We start from the raw sequence: 22,774 nt of genomic DNA, 5'->3' as shown, positions 1-22,774 counted from the left end.
AAGGTAGTAGTAGATGGTGGAAAGCAGCGCTCAAGAAGTGGAAAAGCTTGAATCTAACTCACTGAGAAATTTCAGTTTTATGGCTCAGTATGCCTTTGAATCCCTACATGCACTGACACACCAGAAATTGCCCAATTTCTTTCTTTCTCAAAGTCCTCTTTTCAATATTGTTCATTGATAGCGAATGCGCACATCAGTCTACGAGGCCAACTACAAAAACTCTGTTTGCACTGAAAAAATATTTCACACAGATGGGAAACTTTCATTTTTGAAAAATTGGATTCCCCAACTTACATAATAACAAACAAACAATAAACAGTAAGTAATAAGTAATAAATAAGTAAGCCTCAATAACTAATAACTAATAACTAATAACTAATAAATAATAAAGCCATATTCCCTGTCTCTTCTTCTTCTGCCCTCCTGCCCCTGGAGGAGCAGTAAGAGAAAATGCTTTCCATTTTTCCAGCCCCCCACTCTCTTTCTCCTATTAGAGGGAAAAAGAGCAGTTTTTCATATAACATACTTCTGAAAACTAATTTTAGGTTTCTATAGGAAAGAAATTGGATTTTTTTTTTTTTAAAGGATGAATATTAGACATCAAGAGGTCTTGGAAATTCAATGACAGACGTGTACATTTAATGTAAACACTGTTTGTTACGGTTTTGTTTTTGTTTCAGGGAAAAGGTTTCAAGATATGCAAATACCTGTTTCTGAGGAAACTAGACCATATCCTCGGGAACAAGAACAAAATAAAGCCCACAATTATTTCTGTGGAAATAAAGCAAAGAAAACACACAAATGACTCACATACTTGTGTGGTAACAAAGATTATTTCAAATGTGTTTTGAGAGGAGGTTTCCATTTTTTGAAAGCCACATCCCCTCAACTAACTGAAAAATAGCTCAATTCACACCAAATCATCTTTTCCTTCCATTTCCAAGGAGAAACATTCAAATGCAATCCTAGAATACAAAAAAAAAACCCTTGTAGGTAGTTTCATCATTGGTTTGTTGTGTGATCTTGTGCAAATGAGTTAGGCAACCGTACTCGTGTTTCTTCGTTAATGAAACAGAAATGATAATTACTCCTTTGTAATGTGTTTGGCACACCTCGTAATAACAACATACACAGGGAGTACGATTTCATTTTGTGTCAGTTCCTGATGCTGCTTGTAAAGTATTTTTGGAGAATCAGTGATGAAAAAAGTCACCTCGTTAGGAAAGGAGGTGTGGTGGTTTTAAACATTTAACTGAAGAACAATGAGAAATTGCTTTGCAATCCAAATGCTTTCTTCTTGCACAAAGCATTGTTCAGATTTATGGTTTAGGTTTCTTTTCGGCTTCTGCAAAACAGTTTTTTGGAGAGTTTTCAAAGCCAGCAGGACCACATCCTGCCTACAATTTTTTTTTACTTGATCTTACAGCTGAGGAGCTCTGATCAAGCACTGATTTGATAAGACTTAGGGTCATATTCATCAGTACTGAAGGAAGACACAGAAACACCATTTCACTCGCATGGCATCATTATGTACTTCCACATTCTCATCTTCCTGAAAGACCAACAGGAGTTAGAACAAACTAGAACCAAGCGACACCAACATAATCATATATATTTATAAATATTTTGCTGATTCTGATGATGTTGAAGAGATTAACGTGCCCTACTCCAAAAGGGCACTCCCCTGTTTCCTGTTCCTTCCTTCAGCTCAATCCCATTGAAAATGATTCCTTTTGTAAAGTTAGTTCGCAGGCACGGCCGGGACAGCGAGTGCGAGGGGAGGGGAGAGCCGAGGGCTGGAGGATGATGTGGCTGGGCAGCAGTGGGGGCTCAGCTGGGCTCATCTATCTCCCCGCTCTGGGAGGCCTTTAACTCCACAACAAACAGCAAAACCTGATTCTTGAGGTTTAGGGCTGCAAGACTTTTCTAGACGGTCCAACCCCTAGGCCCGACGCTGATTAAAATGATGGAGGGTGCAGGACCAGCTGATACTTTTGCTCTCAAAAATGAAGCTTAGGTTAGGTCCCTAGAGATCCCTGACCTGACCTGACTTAAAGTAATTTCATTCATTGATGTGTGACAGCAATTTGTGAGGTATTTCAAGTCAGTTTGAACCAGAACTGATAAGAATCTGTAGCAATTTGAATACAGTATCAAGGAAGTGAGATGCAGCAGAATCCTAATAGAACAGTAAGAAAATGAGAACAATCCTGTGTTTTGAGACCCACTTGGGTCTTCAAAAAATATTGTACATTGATACACAACAAATGATTTACAAAAGGAGGTTGGGGGGTTCATTTGCTTTGGTTTTTAGTTTATAGCTGCAGAAACTCAAGTGTGGTACAAAGACACTAAACGATCGTGTGTCTCTGAACCATTCAGAATGGAAAGTTTTCCTGTTTTTAATTTAAAGCATCTCATAGCCACTTTGCAACAAATTATGTCCCTCCTCTGAGAAAATGACTAAAAATTTTTAACAGGCTTTTAATAGATCAGAAGACTTGGGAGTATCAAAAGATCAGAATAGCTCATGTGTGGTGCCTTAAATCCAAAAAAGGCTGAAAGCAGAAAAATGGCATTTGTGGGAGTTGGTTTTTATTTTGAAAGAGTACACACAGTGCAATAAAAAATAAAGGAACAGTTAGATGTGACATTCTAGGCTTTACTAAATAAGCCACTAATCCCTACACTGACATACATCAGCAAGTCCCCACGTATTTTCTTGTATTAATCTGGGAGCCCACGGCAAACCGATGCCAGCACCGTTTTCTTTCCAAGCTGCTTTCTCACACCTTCCTCCCAGTATATGCCAGGGACAGAAAGCTGCTTGTAGACTGCTCTACAAACTACAACATCATTCAGATGAAAACGAGACTCGATTTTTTCACCTGGGAGCCTCAGGTGTGGGAGCCAATATTCCAAACAAGTTGCCCTTTAGAAGCCCCGAGGAGAAGGGATTATTTTCCCGGGGTGTGTACCCTGAGAAGGCACCTCCTTTGCACAGCTCCTACCACCGAGCAGGGAATTCTGTTTCAGAAGGATTTGGGAAAGATGGTTCTGCAAGGAACAGGTCACCTGATGACACTTTTTTTCTTTTAAAAAGGGGTTGTGTCATTTCAGTGTCATTATTTCAGTATGAGCAAAATATCTGAGTTCGAAGGCACTGTTACACATTGTTGGACTATGCTGTAGTTTTCACAAAACAACATAAGCAATTATGGTACATTTATAGAAATGTAAAAGTCAAAACAAAGTATTTTACCTCAAAAGAAAACATGAACAAAAGCGCTTTGTTAATCTTAAATGCTGATTCTCATGTTGGTGTTTTGTCTCAATTTCCATTCTCATTTCAAAGGAAGTGTTGACAGTTTGTTTTTTATTCTGATCCAGAATGAAAGCAACATTTCCAAACATTGCTATTCCTTTTGAAGCACAAATAGCAATTCTTTAGCGCATGCCAAGGCTGGTTCTCCGGGAGGCTGTAATCCGTACGGATCCCAGCGCAGAGACACTCTTGCCTCAGGAGCACGGCGGGGGAACGTTTCCAGCCTCCGCGGGACACATCGCATGTACCCGTGCGGCCCCGTGGCCGGAGGGGCACTCGGCCTCTCCTTCCTAGCACTGCATTTGGCTGCATCTAATGGAGAGGAGCAAAACGTTCTCCTGAAAGTTGGCTCCTTTATAGTTACAGGTCCCTGCTTCTCAGGAAGCTCTTTTCGAAGCCTAGGGAAGGAAATTATTTGAAATTAAGTGAAATTAATTAGTTTGTGCTACAATTGTTAAAGCTTTAAGATATATTCTTATGTTAAAGTCTTCCTTTTTCTTTTTGTTAGTTGTACTTCATTCCCAGCTCTAAATGTCAAAGAATATCACTAATACTAAACTCCATCCCAGCCAGAGCCAGCACACACACACAAATCTTGTACTTAAAAGAAAACTGCCAAAATACAGAGCTTGCTTAAAAACTTCATTTATTTCTCCTGTAAGCCAAAGGATCTTAACACAGAAATGCACTGCTAGGCCTCCTTGGGAGCTATAAACAACTGGTGCACTTGTCAAATAACACTATATGAGCAATTAAACGATAAAGAAAAGGTACAGAATTCTTTACGCGTACGCTCCTGCTGTGTGTGCACACACCCACACAAACATGCAGAGAGCAGTTTCCAGTTTCCACCTGTAAGCGAAATGAAAGCAGAGCTATCCAAGTCCACTTTGCAATATGCAGGCAAGTAGCCCAGAAAAACTCCCCCGTTATATAAACGATACGACCAAACGCTTCCCACCCTGGCAGTTCCTTGCTGTGCAACATGCACCAGTAGCCTGACACTTTAAGTGGCTTTGGGCTAAAAGGAGGTGCTCAGCAGCTCTTAGCATAAAGCCCTTATTTATCTGTCTTCAGCAAGTTCAAATGTAATATCGTAAATTTAAAACCCGAATATTTGAAACTGATGCAGCAGGACTTGGTTACATGCTCCACCTCACGCACGGCCTAGAAGCCGACTGACTACACGGGCAAAAGTCAGAGCATCAGACGCTCCCTGGGTCAGGGCTTTAGGCTCATGTAACGGCCCAGGTCTCTGGGCTGCACCCGGCTGTTCCCTTCTCAGTGTGAAAGGGGATTCTTCTCCTTTGTTCTCAACACATTCCGTGTGCTGGAGCTTCTATTCACTTAAAGGAAAGCTTCCGCCTTGCGTTAGGATGACACCACTCAAAGTGTTACATTAGGAAAGGTAGTTTGGTTACATTATACCATTGGGAATAACTAAAATACGCAAGAGGAAAGGGAAATGCAATACACATCCCATTATTAAAATAAGTGAAGGCTAATTAACAAGGAATTAGCCACAAGTATGAAATACAAAAGGAATGAAAACTGGGTTCTAAGTAAGATTAATATTAGAATCAACTATGGTTAAACCCAAAATACAACATGGTTTGGGGAGCTGTAATAAAAATATAAATTAATAATTCTAACAACCAGGAAAAAAAATCAAAGTTACATAATTGCTATAAAACACTTTGGAGAGTTCAAACTATAGCTTTTTTTTTTTCTCAGAAAAAGCACAGCAGGGGGGAACCTCCCCCATTCTTCCTGCAAGTTGACATTACATTAACAAAAGTCTTCATGTTGAAGCATCTACTTCATGTATTTTAACAGCTATTGAGAACAAAACACAGTTCTTCCTAAATGTAACGTAGCACCGCCTGTAAACATGAGAAGCAGCTTTAATCTGCAGTCATTTTATATGCAATAATGCCTTTGTTTTGCAGTGAATTCCACTCCTTCATTTGAAGGTGCCCGCAGATTCAGGGTTCTGCTGAATCATGGCTTACGCGGTCACAGCCTCCCAAACGTCAGAGGCTTCGCACCAGGGCTGCCACTGTCCGGGCAACACAGCTTTTGCTCTGCAGCTTTCTGCGGCTTCTAGATACTGCAGGGAGGAGGAATTCAGAGCGCCCAGCATGCACCTCATCCCGCCCCATTTCACCTACCCTGCTACTTGAAAATAAAGGTCAAAAAAGCCAGCTAATAGTTTTCCCAAGTTCTTGGTATGGCTTTGCCTGTTGTATGTCAGGCTTACATTATCTCAGACTGTGTTGAACAGCATGGTAGGGTTTCCTTCGGTTGCCTTCTGGCTCTGAAGTCTTCAAGGTTCATTCGGGTCACATTTTTAAACTTCTCTGTAGCTAGAAATGCACTGTTCTTCTTAAGTGGCAACTAAAACTTCAGGTAAAAATAGAAAATACTGAGGCAAGTTGTGAGAGACAGCAACATCTACACTTAAGTTTAAATGCTTTTCTTAATCAAAATAGATGCGGGGCTGCCGTGTCCTTTGCATGTCGGCTCACACTTACGTGGCAAAGGCTGCAAGATAACGGCTCCGAGTCAGAACCACGTACGAGTTGTTGATGAGGATTTGCAGCACAGAGGCGCAAACAACAGACGCTTCTGTTTGTCGCGCCTGTGAGCACAAAGCAGCAGCGAGATCGCTACGCCCGAGCCCGTATGGCCCTTACGCCAAGCCTCTATCTTCACACCTCCTCTACTGACTCCAGCGCTGCTGGTTGTTGCGTTGTGCCACTCACCCGGCACGCTCACGGACGTGTCGCAGACATTTTCACGCTCCAGTCTTTGGAGAAGGTTTGTCGGCACTTCATCACACGTACAGGCTGTTTATCTGGCAGCCGGAGATGCCAGCCAGGCCTGCGCTTCCCTCCCTCTCAGGAGCTGCCACACGAGGAGAATGGAATGTGCGAGCCAGAAGGACCTTCTCTTGGAGTCTGTTTTCTTACAAAACTGTGCATTAGTCCTGACTGGAGAGGCTAGAAACCTCTAAAACTGCAATTCTTCAGAAATTCTACTTTTTAAACTAAGAAATATCCTTTTCTTCATCCACACCCCCGAATATTTATCTCTAATAGATGTATTTTATGTGTACAAGGAGGATATACAGTACCAGTTTTTCCTTCATTGTAGAAAAGCTTCATGTATCTCACCCTTCTCACCCCTCTCCTACTTTGCCTATTAGATAGAAAAGTGAGCAGTTCCAAGTAGGGGCTCAGGTGGTTTTTTTTACTGAACAGACTTGAAAAGTAAGATCGTTTTCTCTGCTGTTTTCTTCAGGTGCTCACCTACACATATCCCTCAGGGCTTACACTTAGAAAATTCCCTCTGGGAGTCTGCTCCTCTATTGCTGCTCTTTAACAGTTTCAGTTCCCTGGTGACTTGTCCCAAGCGCCTTTCAGCTATCGCACATTTTAATAATCTCTTTTCTGTGCATATCGTAAGACGATCATTCTACTTTCAAAATCTAAACTAAACAAAGTATTTTAAATAAACATCAAAGGCATCTTGTGTCGTCCTTCACTTTGAGGCTATTTGTTATGATCCCAGCATAAAACTCTCGACTTCCAGGAACGGGAACGCCAGGCAGAAATAACACTTCTGTGCCCTGGGTTTGTGGCAAAGCAGAACAGGGGAGTGAGAGGCAGCGCTTGCAGCGTCCCAACACAGGGAAGGAAGAACGGCTGCTGGTGGCATATCCTTGTACTGTGCGGTAAATAGCAATTGAAGACAGATCAACAGCACCTGGTTTTGTACTCTTCATTGACAATATTCTTGGAGTGTGTCTAACGTAATTAGCATTACCACGTTAAGGAATACATTCTTAAAAGAGAACGGCAGGGAAGACCATGACTGCAGGAAAGGCTTCTCCTGGTGTTCTCCGTTAGCTGTGCCAGTGCCACAGCTTCCACGGCATCCCCCTCCCGTTTCTTGTACATGATTTTCCTTTTCATGCTGTAATTATTTTCCTTCTAATTCATAGAATCCTAGACTGGCCTAGGCTGGAAGGGACCTTAGAGATCATCTAGTCCAACCTCCCTGTCATGGGCAGGGACGCCTCTCAGCTAGATCAGGCTGCTCAAGGCTCCGTCCAACCTGGCCTTGAACACCTCCAGGGAGGGGGCAGCCACAACATCTCTGTATCATTCCAAAGTCTTGCTGCCCTTGTACTGAAGAATTTCTTCCTAAGGTCCAATCTAAATCTATTCTCCTTCAACTTAAACCCATTTCCCCTTGTCCTATCGCTGGACACTCCTGTAAAAAAGTCCCTCCCCAGCCTTCCTGTAGGTTCCCTTTAGGTATTGGAAGGCAGCTATTAGGTCCCCCCGAAGTCTTCTCTTTTCCAGACTGAACAATCCCAGCTCCCGCAGCCTGTCCTCGGAGCAGAGCTGCTCCAGCCCCTGGATCATCCTTGTGGCCTCCTCTGGACACACTCCAACAGATCCACGTCCCTCTTACGGTGGGGACACCAGAACTGGACGCAGTATTCGAGGTGGGGTCTCACAAGAACAGAGCAAAGGGGGAGAATCACCTCTCTTGACCTGCTGACCACGCTTCTCTTGATCCATCCCAGGATGCGGTTGGCCTTCTGGGCTGCATGAGCACACTGCCGGCTCATGTTGAGCTTCTCGTCCACCAACACTCCTAAATCCTTCTCTTCAGGGCTACTCTCAACCCACTCTGTGCCCAGTTTGTATTTGTGCCTGGGATTAGCCCAGCAATTCCTTCATGAGAAGCCCTCACAGAACTACTGAAAAGCAGAAGGGCAAAACTGACAATTGCTAGACAGAAAGTGCTGTAGAATACAAAGAAAACAGGCACTTCTATTCCCCTCATTTTTCTAAGTAAGAGAAATGTTAGGTCCTACATGTGAAGAATAGCAGGTAAAATACCTTCAGACATGAGTGCAATTTTAAGCAAATACTTTCCCTTTACTACAGTAAAGTCTAACTCCTCTCACAAGAGTGCTCTTTTATGTAACTCAGCATTCTGATGACAGTCGAGAATACTTGTCCTATGATTTCAAGGGTTACATTCCCTACGTTATGTAGCTCAAACTGTAAATTCTTTGTTAAGCCTAAAGTCAGCACAAGCTTTTGCACAACTGCAAAAAGTTACAGTGAACACAGCTGTACTTAAATAACCAAACTACACTCCTCAAGTCAAAGTAACAATCATCGCCTCTCCCAGGAGTAAACGTAGGAAAAGAACAAAAAGCCTAAGAAATGGCAGTTTACGTGGACTTCAGGGATTTCCTCTGGTTTTGTAATTTCAGAGGTTATTAGGAAATTGGATAAGGAAAATATCTGAATTCTGAGTTTCAGTAACGGAGTTCATACTCTTCATTTATATGCTTCACAGGATGGGGTGTGTAAAAATACAACTCCATTTAGAATCTGTGGTTGGCCCCTAAGTAGACAATGACACGGTTTTCATACACCTTCTTCATGGTTTTCTCAATTTGCTTCAAAAATACTTGTGGAATTCTCCCACATAAAGTGTGCACTGTATCCAGAAACTTAGACTGCAGAGGGTAGTACAAAGACTGGAAGAGATTGTCCTCAAATGGAAACTGAAGAAGAGACAAAAAAGAAATTATCAGTTTTCGCTAGTTACAAAAGGGCATTTTGGAAGTTTCTGTAAAATAAAACCATGTGGAGGTAGGCAGTGACTTGTCTTTCACCTTCCCAGAGTGTCATCAAGCCTCTCAACTTCAAACACCAGCCTGCTTGAGACTGCTCGCTTTCAGAAAAGTTTATCTGGGCAAATGGCCTGAAACAGCCAGAAACCTCCCAGAAACTACTTCTAGAGTCTGTATTAAAGGATGTTTACCAACATAAGGACACCGTAAGGAAACAGGTATTTTAGAGAGTGGTGGTGTACACAGGCCACGTCCAAGGGGAAATACGGCCCTGTGTCTGTACACAAGCTTCTGCTCTCCGTGTGCCTGGAGAGGACACACCTTCCCCAGGTCTCTGTGGACCAGAACGGCAGTACCAGCAGGAAGAATGCCATTCAATACCTCTAGTATTATATAAAAGCAATTTATCAGCCCTTTTCGATTAGAAGTTTACTATAATATGAAGGAGGATTGTCTTAAACCACCTCAAACATAAGCATGCAGTAAAATGGGAGAGACCAAAGCAACCTTGTTCTTTCGTGCCCGCTGGATGCGCACAAGCACAACCCTGCTCGGCCTGATCTGCTGGAGTAGCAACCCCTGTGACCCGGTAAAAGCAAGTCCTCCACACTGAAATAAAAGGATTGCCTCCATCGAGATCGAAGACTTACATCACGTATCACTTCATAGAGTGCCTTGAACGTAGGCTGTTTGTCATCGTGGTAGACACCTCTATTTCCATGCAGAATGGAGACACCTTCTTGTTCTGCACCTTTACAGTTGCTTCCATACATACAGTGATCAGGCCGGTAGTTCCACTGACACGGAAACACGTACAGACACTCTGCCAGGCCGGTCAGGGAGGCAGAGGGAAGGGGGGAAAGCAAAAAAACCAAAGCCACACATCAAGGCAAGTTACAACAAATTGAAACATGTTTCTATGAAAACGCTGGGATCAATGATCAGAAAAATGTCAGTTACTTCTTTTGCAGAGATCCTGAGCAGCAGCGAGACACAGAAGCTTCCTCTCTCGAGGGGATGACGGTACCAATCTCTGTTAGACCTGAACTCACAGAAGGGGAGGGCAGCACAAAGACTGGGTGCAAGCCCGAACCAAAGAGAGCATTCTACAAAGCTAGAAGCGGCAGAATCGAAGCCAGAGAGCATGCACCAGGTGGCACCACCCTGGGTCCTGGATCTTAATAACAGGTTTCTGGAGTTACAGAACTGATGAAGGAGTGTACACAGCAGCGAGGGTTACACAAAATCCCAAATCCTTCTGGAAACAGCATGGGAAAACTCGCAAAATCTATCTAATGTTTGCCGCTGAAGCCTTCACTGAGACTACAGCGTTTTGGTGGCTTTGTCCATTTTCTGCTTGCATTAGGTTTGTTATCATTTTCCTAAGTATCAGAATTCAGCTGGATTTCAGAAAAACACAGTATGACTTTGGGAAAAGTTTAAGAATTTCTCATATAGATAAACATCTGAACCAAAACCTTTTCTCTAGTGAGGCCCTGGCCCAGTGACACTCTTCAGCACATGTACAACTTGAACTTTGTTCCTGCATTTGATCATTAATGTCACACTTCCTTATTTTCTCAGAATCTCCAGAAAGAGAGATGTACAAATTCAGTGGAACCAAGTCTGAGTCCCACTACCTGCACCACTTCTAGAAGTATTTGCATAGGTTGCAAATTCTAGGTGCACTCACACATTAACTTCATGCCAAGGTACATTATGCATATTACAAATAGCAAATAGCACTTCTTTTTTAAAGTTTAAGAAAGTTGCTTGACACAGATGATTGTGACTCTGAGAATCACCACTTACCTGGGTTAAAGTAAAAAATTATATTGAGTAAATCCTGGTCTCCCCATGTAATGTAATTTTTGTACTTCTGGTATAATGGATATAACATTTCCTCCCACGTCAAACCACTCGGTATCATGCTGTTCTGCAGGGCAGAAAAACAGAAACAACAGGTTAATATCACAAACGGTGAGATGTGATGTGATGTGAGACATGGCTCGGTGTGGTACTGAGCATATTTTGAAGCCTGCTGAGCCATGTCAGGTACCTGGGTAAAAAGGGAAGAACTGTCAGGAAATGTTAGACCCGGGCAGGGCTGGAACGGCAGAGCCGACCGCGCTCTTGTTTATCTCAACAGGAAAGCAAGGTCTCCGGGGTGTGGCTCTGATGGCAGCTCCTGCTATTCACAATCATCCTCTTCTGAGCAACAGGAGGGAGAAAAAGTGGTTTTAAAAAAAAAAAAAAAAGGCAGAGACAAGGTAAAAACCTGAGGTTTAAAAGTGAGGAAAAATGCAGACTAAAAATTATCTTCCCTGGGAATCATGATACAAGAGTAAGGGCTGTTTTTCCTCAAGCTGTTCCTGTAACAGTGCAGGAAACCCGCGGCCCTGACTGAGGAACAAGACCACTTGGGGTAAATAAAGTTTTTGAAGAGATTGCAGAAAATGTGCTCAATGAAACAATCAGAGATTTTACAAGTTAGGCCGTTCACAGAAGAGGGGAGATGTCAGATGTCAGCGAAAATGTTTCGTTCTCATTTATATCAATTCATGGTGTCACTTGATCTTCTATTTATGGCAGACGCAAAAATTTACCAATTTCTCTGGATATTGACATCAAGTTTTCCAATTTTAAAAACAATGCAGTGACTGCACTGAAGATCTTTGAGTTTATTCTTTCATGTATCTTTCCAGGGAAAACGAAATGCTGAAGAAGCCTTTTTTATGACTGCTAACAGACTGCTTCTTCTCTAAGTGCTCAGTGCTCCAGCCTCTTGGGGAAGTTTCTGTTTCAACAACCATTTTCACTATAATTGCTCTTAGAATATAGATATATAAATAAAAATAATAAATAATAAATAATAATAAATACAGAATATATGTAATGGGATACCATTAGATATATTCTATATTTTTTCTGACTCCTTATATGGCAAGCTTTATATAATTTTAATGCCAAACTTTGCAAGATGTTGAAAGCACACACATCGTTTCTGCAACAGCTGTACTTCTTCTCACCTTGAACTGAGTGCTGCGTATCCGTGTTAAATTCATTAGCATCACTCCGGAATTAACTCCCGTCGTCCCGTAATAAGGGTGACGCGCAAATCGACTGTACCAGCCAATCTTTGGTATTTCATGTTCGGGGGCCATAGCAGCTAGCTGCGTGGAGTTGAACTCTTTCAGGATGTGCCAGATGTCATCGATGGGCCTCAGGAAGAGAACGTCAGTGTCCACATAAAGGAGAGAATCCACATCCTTTAAAATGACCTTTTGGGTTTGCGCCGTGAAGAGAGGAAGAGATGAGAAAGAAACCAAACAGACCACAAAAAGGAGGATTATTGGCAAAAGGCACTTCTGTTTTAAACTGATAATCTGCAAGAGCTTATTGATTTATCGGCTAATGTAATTACACACAGGAACAACAGTTATCAGGTTATTGGCTTGTTGTTTGTTTTGTCAGGGGTTTTTTTAACTGCGCAGCAAAACATCTAGCAGATCACAGAAGCTGGATTCTAACCACATACGAAGCAGTAGCCCACTGAGCCATCAGAAGTACCAGCAAGAACTATTTAGTATCAGTTTGGAAACCAAATGCAAAGAATAGATAAATACATAGCTTTGCCAGTTCCTTTCAAGATCTGTAAGTGGTGAGACACATAGCTTCCTCCAGAGACAGAAAACCAGAATACTTTTCATCTCCACTTGATAGCATGTCTCCTTATGACCCTTTTTCCTATCCCATGCTCCTGGGAGATGTACATCCAGTGTTAATACATACAAATGTTTCCCATTAATTAAGGAGACCCTATCAATCACAAACTGTGTGAGCATCCTCCTGAAGAACCATATTGGCTTGGTAAATGGAAATGTTGTGTTGCAGCTTATCAGGCCAGATCCTGCTCCCTGTTATCGGACTCTGTATCGGGAATAACCACAGTAAAGTTAGTCAAGTCAGAAGGGCGTAAACTGCCAATTAGACCCGGGATATTTAGTGTATTCTTGTTGACAATGTTCCCCCTTGTGGCTATCCAAATCCTTACATGCTCATTCATGAATTTCAGTGGGGCAAATTATATGGTGCTTCAGCATTTCAACAAAACTCCCTTGACATTTGCACCAGCTATTTGTAAAGTTGTTTGTTAGGTAAGAAGCATCATTAGCTAAAGTTCCAACTGCATTTTTGTTGCTTTTCTTCATTATTTGCTAAAACTGTTCACAAATTCTGGAAGGATTGAAATTTCTTACTCTGGTCTCAACCTAAAGCCCTATTTCTCTCTCATTCTTACTCTGAAAAGCAAACCCAAAAGGCTACAGATTTTCACCATATTGTGGAACAGAACAATCGCTCCCTTATCCAACTGCGATGATACTAATGACAAATTCTCCTGTTTATGGAGGTAACAATAAATTCTACTAAAGAAATTGAATTATACGTAAATTGAAATGTATCGTGACTGAAAATTACCTGTGAAATAGAGTGAGCAACATGAAGATTTTAAACAAGTGAGTGGAGAAAATTACCTTGAAGCATGCTCTACAGGCACCCGCAGAGATGCCAAAACTGAGTATGGACTTAAATAAGATTTTTCACCTGACTGAACACTTTGGGATTCACAGTGCCATTGAGCCAAGTCTAACAAATCCCTGCTCCTGGAGTCCAATACTAAAATACCCCAAGAAACAAACAAATACAAAAAGAGACAACTACTTTAAGAGTAAATCAATAGAAGACAGATAGCTGAAGGAAGAGTTTTTCAGCTTAATGACATCCTGGATGTTGTAGATTATTCTGCAGCATCTTGAAGCCCTATTCATAGAGACCTACTATATAAAGTCATATAAAATCAGAATATATATGTTTTTTTAAGAAATCATCCCAGAATTTAGTCTGAGACAGGAGATAACACGTGAATACAAAGAGAGCAGAAGCCATTAGACTTTGCTGAGGAAGGATCCACAGCAGGCTGTACACCATGTAGTACTTTTTTTCTGGTAGAAAGACAAGGTCAGGCACTTTCCAGCAGAGGGTTAAGGGGGAAGTTGAGCGGGTGCATGGGGGCTCTCCTCCCAAGCCTAAGTGACAGCCTGGGCACTGCTGCTTCCAGCACAAAACTGTTCTTTCCACAACTTCAAACACACATAAGTTTAAGTCTGTGAAGCCAACGGTCTGTAATAATTTTCCTATTTATATAAATGGATTCAGGCAGGTACTTCAGTCCCTTGTGGAGTGGGTGCTCGCTGGCGTTTGACCCCACACTTTCCACCTTGTACCCTTCCACTCAGGATTCACATGCTCACCCTTCTGGTTTGTCAAAAGGTTCTTCCCTCTCCTGGGTCTGAGGTTTTGCCCTCCAGCGACACCCAACAGGCTAAAGGAAAAGCCGTGCTACTTCCCTTAAGCCCTTCACATTTTTCTCTTTCACACACTTCACTACTGAAGTGTTAAGACCTATCTAAAATCTACACGTGCCAGGCTGAATGGACCACATCCCCTTCTGGCTGGGCAGTTAACCTCACCTCGGGTGGGATTTCCAAAATTGGGGCTGTAGGAGTTCCTTGCATAACTCCCAGGATTTCAGTGGAGTTACGCCAGGGAAAACTTCATTTAAATAACTCAGGTATTCACAATGTCCCGTAGCTTTCAGGCAGCTGTGTTCCCAAACTAAGTGAGAGTTTTCAGAAAAATATGTCAGGCTTTGCACAGCCCTTAAAATAACATTGAGCTCTGACTTACTGAAAAGCATTCAATAGGAGACAATGTATTTTCAACTCTGTGGATTTTCCATGGCAAAAGCAGTTGAGTCCCATAAGGCAAACCTGTGGGACAAGAGCCTTTGACCCAGCTCGCTCCGCCCGAGCCAGACGTGGCACAGCCAGGGCTGGCCACAAATTGGCTTTGCACAGCCCTTAAAATAACATTGAGCTCTGACTTACTGAAAAGCATTCAATAGGAGACAATGTATTTTCAACTCTGTGGATTTTCCATGGCAAAAGCAGTTGAGTCCCATAAGGCAAACCTGTGGGACAAGAGCCTTTGACCCAGCTCGCTCCGCCCGAGCCAGACGTGGCACAGCCAGGGCTGGCCACAAATTGAGCCCGCCCTTACTGAAAAGCATTCAATAGGAGACAATGTGTTTTCAACTCTGTGGATTTTCCATGTCAAAAGCAGTCCCATAAGGCAAGCCTGTGGGACACGAGCCTTTGCTCCAGCTCGCTCCGCCCGAGCCAGACGTAGCACAGCCGGGGCTGGCCATGCGCCGAGCCCGCCAGGAGGAGACCACAGGGACCTGGCTGCCGGTTAAAAACATACACATGGCCCTGGAGCAGAAACAACGCGTGCCCGTGTCTGGTAGTCCCAGTTCATGCTTGCTAGCACAAACCACATAGACGTACCTGTCAGACTGTGATTTTTGAAACGAATGGTCAGGAATATGGCTTGACTGTGCTCGTCTTCCTCCTTGCTCTGCAGGCGCTTACAGCTTAAAAGAAGTGTGATTCTTTTGCAGCTACACAGAATATGTAAACGTGTCAAAAAGTTCTGCACAGAACTGGCTATATTTAGCCTGACGCTTCAGTTAAGTACTCAATTATCTGTAATTTGATTTCACAACTTCTGTCTCCATAGATTCTCTCAGTGTTAGCAAGGTTGGCAAGTTATAACACGCTGCTGTGTAAACACATACTGGTGCGTCGTGAAGCTGCTCTACCTAACGGTTTGCAAGGGCTAGCGTGACAGCTCAGCAGAGCTTTATCTGCAATTAGGGACAAGCCACAGATCTCGATGTTAGCGTAGCAGCACCATGAAGCTGAGTTACTAAATTAATTGTAGTAACCAATTAACTCAAGTTACAATAGAGACTTTTGTCTAGATAAGGTCCTGGCATCTATTCCCAGCGCTACTGCTGATCCACTGGGTTGGATACTTCCGCGTCCTCGAGAGGACAGCTATAATGCAGGGATATTGCTAATCTACCTTAGAAGCTCTAAAGTGGATTAAGTGTTTTGAGAAGGGCTCTAAATGTTAGTTACTATTAGAACTGAAATCATCCAGAAATCCCTTAAGCATTTAGTCGATTGTTTCGGTAGCTCCAAAAGAGCAACACAGAGATGGCTACAAGCCAGCTCGGTGGTATGAAACGTTCCCGAGACCAGAAGACAGCTTTTTCACCTGGTGTCTTAACATGCACGTTAGTATAACAAAACTGTTTCAAGTGATTCCTGCGAGCACTACCCTCCTAGTTAAATTCTAAAGTTTCGTTTTGTGTTCATGTTAAGATCCACGTCTTCCTTACTCTGTCTTTGCTGACCACATCGGTGGTTTCATTGCAGCAGACTGCAGCAAGAGATCTAGAGCTGTGGGATTACATGGAGGCTCGATCTACTTCCCCCGCATGTAAACGGAAAACGTGATCAGATGTCACAGAATGCCTCTACAAAAGTGGGATGCTGGATGATCCTCCTTAATATTTTACCAACTCAAGCAGATTCAACAAGTCAGCAATGGGTACATCCATCTGTTACAAACAGATTACTACACGCTGCAGAATCACATCCCATAGCTCCAGTTTTATCAGTGAGCAAAACCACTGAAAGATTCTGACACAATTTTCCCTTAACACATTCCTCATGCCCTCCTGTCCCCTTTCACACTGCTGGGGCAGCAGGAGAAGGATTTCCTTGGCAGGAGAGGCACTTGTGAATCAAAGACTCACATTCCACTCGGGCTTAGCATTATCAAGAGCAAGGCGATTTGCACAACTGAGGGCTAAACAGCTGATAAACAAAACCACTGCTCTCCTGAAGACCTCCCTAAATTCAGCCACATTTGAGAAAACACTTAGGACAAGGAAGGATAAGCAAAAAAGGATATTGACATCCTGCTGGTATTTATTTAAAATACAAGTCAAACTAGTTCTCTAAGCAACAGCATTAGAAGCCCTCCGTTCCCACGGCACCCGGACTGGGTTTCCACAGCGCTGTCTCATTCAGAGGAGAGGTCAGAATCAAGTTATCAAGCACCAACAAACATAACGGTGGCTAAAATTACCCAGAAACTGCCTAAGGTTCTGTCGGGCTGTGAACCCGATTACCAAAAGTCCAACGAGACACTTGCCACCTCAACTACTACTACAACTTGTTTTCTTTACTATATCCGTATCATCTTAGCGTCAGCTGCAACTACTATCCCACAACCCCTCCTACTCCAAGCTGTAAACCTCAGCCCAACCACGCACGATATTTTGCAACTGTCCCAAGAGAAATAAACATTTACGGTTCAGGCTGCCTCCTAGTTTCGCTGTGACGACATGCCAGTCTACTACTCCTCACAAGAACTTACTGGAGAACTTGAGCAACACACAAGCGACAAAAAAGGAACCAAATAAGCACTGGCCAGCCTAGAGGAATCGGCATGAATACGTAACTCCTTTCTGTCATCAGAAGAGTGACAACAAATAGAAGTGAAACCACTTCTGTGATGAGAGTCCAAAAAATAACCACAGAAATAGAAGAACAAAGAACTGTGTTTACCAGCTGAACAACAACCTCGTTTGAGTACATCCTTACAAACAATCTGGACTGAACAAGCTCACGCTTAGGGATTATTTTCCAGGTGATAGGAATATTTACCCAGGGAAGAGAGGATCCCTGCTGCAGTTGGAGTTACTTTCAGCCCCATCTGGCTTTTGTGCATTTGATAGTCTAACCCGAAAAGGCAGATAAACAGAACTGCTGACAGCACATATTTTCTCACATATGTATTCATAGTCTACGTATCTGGACGTGCAGCTGTCTCCTGATTGTTTCCATCTGAGAAAGTAAAGATTTCTTTGCCCCCCACTCCCATTTCTCATAAGACAGCAATGAAGAAATCTGGATCATGTGAATAGCATGTCACTGCATTGGAGTCATCTCAATCAACAGCAACGCACAAAACATTTTTTGTAGATGTTCTCAATTCCGTAGAAATCGCTTTATGCAGAAGTTCTTCCAATTTCTGGTATTTCTGCGTAGGCAAAGTTGTTATTAACACCTTCTTTCTCTCTACCAACTTTAAATATTTTCCAATACTGCAAGTATTCTACAGTAAAGAATACAAATTTTCAGCGAACCTGAACATCCCAGGATACCCATGAAATCTGACTTTTGAGGACACTGCAATTATTACCTTAAGTGCAAATCTGGCACTGTTGGAAAAAGAAATAAAACTCAAGGAAAAGGAATTGCTGAAAGCATCAGGCTAAGGGCTAACGTACAGAAAGAGAGATAGTAGGTAAAGAGGATACGATGACTGCGGGCTGAAAGGATTGTTATTTATGGAAGGCATGCAGCATCTTCCCTGAAAGAGCTCTCACACTGAGTCTTAAGAGTTTGAGAGGCTAATGAACTAGAGAAAAAGAAGAAATACACATCCTTTGTCAGCAGGAGAAAAAGTGAGGTTGGATTTCAGTTTTGTTTTCCTGTTTCTTTTTAAGTGGCTACAATCTTTAAGCAGATGATTCAGCCTGAAAATGGTTTTGACATTACACCAGCAAATCTTCCTTTCTGTGGAATTAACCTTTTCCTAAAGCAACCTCCTCAGAAATCCAGGTGCCTTACCGGAAGAAAAAGGCGCTGGGCAGCACATGGTTTGAATAACTTTTTCCATTCCTGAGCATTTCCTACTGAGAAGGTTATTGGGTAAATGTTGTATTCGAACTTCTTTGTATACGAGGAAGGCCATTCCTTTAACTGAAAGACACGGGAGGAGGAATTAGACACTACATGTTATGTGGCCTTTTTGAAAAAAATACACATAAGGAATTTATAAACTGCGTGCACTAAAATGTGCTTAGTTTCTACTCGCTGATTCCAATGCAATTCTGCTCAGAGATTTGTGGCTTATAACTAATCCATTCATTTATTTACCAAACGATAAAGAAACTCACCTTCTTCTCAAACTCAGGCTTAAGGGAATCCTCAGAAAAAATGTGAAAACAGAGCCTCCTGTTGCTAAAGAGAACTGCTGATTTCAGCATGATTAGTGTCTCTTCCAGCCGGTCCCCACATGCCACAACTGCCAGATGCATGCATTGCGAAGATGAAGGCTCGCTCAAATGTTTCTGTTCTCCAGGCTTCCTGAAAAATCATAAATAGGCACATAAAAAATACTAAGGTAAACACGAAGAGAACTCTGTGTTAAGAGGTATCAGGGTTTTTCTCTTCCCTTTCATTATGTCGGGGATCAGGAGGTTTTGTTTCCGCTCAGCCATTCACAGAATATGCAAGATGCCAACTTTGAGAGCGGTACAACCCAAGGCGTTTAAAATTACCATATGAAGAAATATGCTATTTTCAGAATTTTCTGGTTAATCTTACACTTCTGGATCTGCAAAAATCGCTGCGCTACATACACAGATGAAACTAATTCAGAAACACCTCAAAGCATACAACAGCTTGCTCTGTGCAAATTATAGCTTCTTTTTCCCCCCCAGTTAAGCGAATATGAAGGCAGAATGGATTTAGGACTACCTAGCCAACTTTCTAACACAATGCAGATTACAGAACAATATCCAGTAATTTCACTACCAGGCCCATAACTTTTAGCTGGACTGGAAGAAGACATCCATACTTTAAAAAAACCCACTCCATCCATATGTAAATTATTCTAGCAATTAACTAATTTTGCTGCTAAAAATGCATGCCTTAATCCTGGCCTGAAGGTACTGGCATAGTTTCAAAGTACTGCTCTCCATTCCACTTGAAGGAATCCCTGAGATTTTGCTAAAATAGAGATTTTAAAAAACAAACATAGTCCTGTGTCCTAGATGGATTAGACTACATTCGACTAGATTAGACTATATTCCACAGGCAGTCAAGGGCCAAACTTTGGGGTTTTCATTTAGCACCCATTTGTGAGGGCTTTAAAGAAATTTCAGCTAGACTGTCAGGGGTTCTCCATGTAAAGGCACACTGAAGCTACCTGCCAGCCAGAAACATTAGGGTTCTTCTGGGGAGTTGAAGACATTTTGAAGCTACAGCATTTTGGTTCTGCGTGTGTGCCCCCCACCATCAGTAGAGAGGTAAAAATCACATCCTGCATGAATGCTTCTACCGCATCGTATTCACATTCCAGCACAAATTGCATTTATACTCCATTAGATGGATGCGTGCTGAGAAAGGAACTAAATCACAGGCATCGTAACCATTATAGGAAGGTTGAAAAGACTAATCTTATCTCACTACCGGTTCTTGACACAGCCCTGAACAGAGAACTTCAATCCCTGCCTCTTCTCAGCACACACAATTGCTTACATACAATTAATCAGTAAAGCTAATAGGAAACCCAACAGTTCTAAATAAAAAGAACAATGACAGTTAATAAAGCTGTCATTATCTTTTTCCAGGCATTAAAATGCCGCTCTACGTAACAGCAGCGTTCGACACTACAGAGTAACACACTTGGGCGCTGAGGAATACCAGCCAATGGTACTTTGCTGACTGTACAAAGCCACGTGTTTCATTAAGGGTTTAAAGTCTTAGGCTTTAGTCTTAATTAAACCCCAATTTCATCAGCGCATAAATAATGGAATACTACAGCTATGTGAAGTGGTATTTACTTTCCAACCTATTAGTGTAAAAACCACTGAATTATTGAAGTGAATAATTAGCTGCTCACACAGATCCCTTTCCCCCCCCTTCTCCCTATCTCTTTAATGTTTCCTCTTAATTGAGTCTCTAAATCAAGCCATATGCAGGATGAGAACTGCTTTGATATAGCTGGTGGCAATGCAGTTCACTGGGAGAGGGCCTAACTAAGCTTTTGTCCCAACATTTCAAAACTCAACACCAAAGCACGAAGCTTTTCTTTGCAAATTTTAGCCACAGTGAACTCCCCACTAGGGAGCTATTTTGTAGTGAAAAATCCACTATATGTAGACAAGCACTTCCAACACACACACTCAGCAGAAGCAACCCTCGATGAAAGCAGAACGTGCCCTGTAAGTCCACGGGAGCTACGGATGAACAAGAGATATCCCCCCTGCTAACACAGACACCCCCCTCCCCAGCCCCAGAGAGTGGAGGAGAAAACAGCCTTGGAGGTGAGCAATTAGAAGTCACGAAGGTCTGGGCTGAAGGGGTTCAGGAGCCTGCAATGGCCTAAGCAGGAATAAAAATCATGGAGAAAAGGAGCACGAAGTAGTAAATGAACTATCTCAGTACTAGTCTGGAACACGGAATGCAACAGTTAGTGAGGAACACAACAACGTGGTACAGAACAGGACAGGACATCTTACATGTTTTTTGTAAGTAAATAAGGAAACAAAGAGGACTGTGAAAATAAAAGTGAGCTGGAAAGGGAGATAAAAGTCCATAGCAGGATGCATTTAACAGTGATTTTAGCTTAACCTTTACCAAATTACTATTATTATTATTATTGTTACCAGAAGTCTGAAAAGAGGCAGATGTAAAGGCAAAGTCAGACTGCTAGAAAGGCAAAGGAGCAGATTACAGCAAAGAACATCACAGCTGCCCCTCCCTCCTCCATTTACACATGCACATACACACAGTGCAAGGAGGAATGGAAGAGACGGGGAGAAATAACATCTGCATGAAAGGACAGTCCTTAAAGATATGCAGGACACAGTCAACGTCTTCAAACCAAGACAGATCCAGTCTGACCAACAGCATCTAGGACGCTTCAACCTCACACAGAATAAACGGCTGTGCTGGCTCATCTGGATCCTCTTGAAGACAAGAGGGCCTCCACCATGCGTTGTCAAGAGAGAAACTGGAAGTTAGAACTTAGCTTGTACCAGTGGAGCAGCTACTTCTTTCCCACCATAGGCAGGTGGGGCTGGGCACCAGAAGCCTTGTTCAAACAGACTTACTGTGTAATGAAAGGCCCTCTTTAAACTGAGGTCTCATGTAAGGCACACACTGAATCCTGATTCAATACAGTGTATTTCCTCTACTTGCAAACATTTCTTTTTGGTGTAGTTGGATGCAAACATACTGGCAAGCTAAGAGCTTTCCAAACCCTACCTGCTCAGCTGTTCCTAGGCACTACAACAAACGGAACACAGGAAAGCTGCATGCTTTGTTTTAAAAGGATGGAGTAGGTTAATACTGTGGGAAATTGTGCAAAGGATAAAATCTGTTTCACAGAATAAAAAACAACTGGCAAGCAAGAAAGAATATATTGCTAGGTTACCAACTTAAGACATGAACAGGCTTTTGCGGTAGAGGAGCACTCAGGTAGTGGCTGAAGGGCAGGCAGCTCCTCTTCTGGCTCTATTTCAGTAAGCGAGCCCCGGCAGAGCTTTCGGTGAGTCATTAATTCTTTATGCTTTAGTTGTCCTACCGGTAAATGGGAACAGCTGATACAGTAGTAATAGTCACCCACCCCAAGAGGCTTCCAAGTACATTAAGAAGCCCACAGATCCACACATTACTACAATTATTACTATCAGCCATTCTTCCTAGCATTTATATGCACATTCATTCATTTATAGTTCAACTTATTGGTTATGGATAGAGTCTGTAACTGGATTTTGTAACCTAAATTAAATGCTTAAATGGATCTAAAGCAATACAGTGAGCTGGGCCTTAAAGTTTAGTGTGTTTGACAAGAACAAATGAAGAAATTATATGCACAAGGTCTTTGTTGCCTTGTTATCTTTTTAGTTTCAGTACACAAATGCAGGTTGTCAATTTATTATAAGCACAACTGACATGTCAATCCGTTATCTTTTTAGTTTCAGTACACAAATGCAGATTGTCAATTTATTA

At 42.3% G+C, this 22,774-nt stretch overlaps 1 protein-coding gene across 1 annotated transcript; it reads right to left on the bottom strand.

Moving 5' to 3' along the window:
- Positions 1-8,661: 8,661 nt before the first annotated feature.
- GXYLT2 (glucoside xylosyltransferase 2) lies at positions 8,662-19,076 on the bottom strand. The gene is made up of 6 exons (XM_009866169.1): positions 18,931-19,076; positions 18,602-18,733; positions 12,020-12,271; positions 10,803-10,926; positions 9,641-9,813; positions 8,662-8,921 (listed from the first exon to the last, which is right to left on the bottom strand). The coding sequence occupies exons 1-6, from the start codon at positions 19,069-19,071 to the stop codon at positions 8,739-8,741; spliced, it is 1,005 nt and encodes a 334-aa protein (XP_009864471.1). The 5' UTR covers positions 19,072-19,076; the 3' UTR covers positions 8,662-8,738.
- Between the last annotated feature and the right edge of the window lie 3,698 nt (positions 19,077-22,774).

Source organism: Apaloderma vittatum, unplaced genomic scaffold, assembly GCF_000703405.1.
Source record: "Apaloderma vittatum isolate BGI_N311 unplaced genomic scaffold, ASM70340v1 scaffold5613, whole genome shotgun sequence".
Lineage (NCBI taxonomy): Eukaryota > Metazoa > Chordata > Aves > Trogoniformes > Trogonidae > Apaloderma > Apaloderma vittatum.
This window is presented reverse-complemented; position numbering and strand designations above follow the sequence as displayed.

Excerpts from the sequence above, each read along its gene's own strand:
- GXYLT2 (XM_009866169.1), bottom strand. The coding sequence starts at position 19,071 with ATGCATCTGGCAGTTGTGGCATGTGGGGACCGGCTGGAAGAGACACTA. Across the intron at positions 10,927-12,019 it reads TACGCAGCACTCAGTTCAAG|AACAGCATGATACCGAGTGG; the intron begins GTGAGAAGAAGT and ends TCTGCCCTGCAG. Across the intron at positions 8,922-9,640 it reads TCTATGAAGTGATACGTGAT|TTTCCATTTGAGGACAATCT; the intron begins GTAAGTCTTCGA and ends TCTCTTCTTCAG.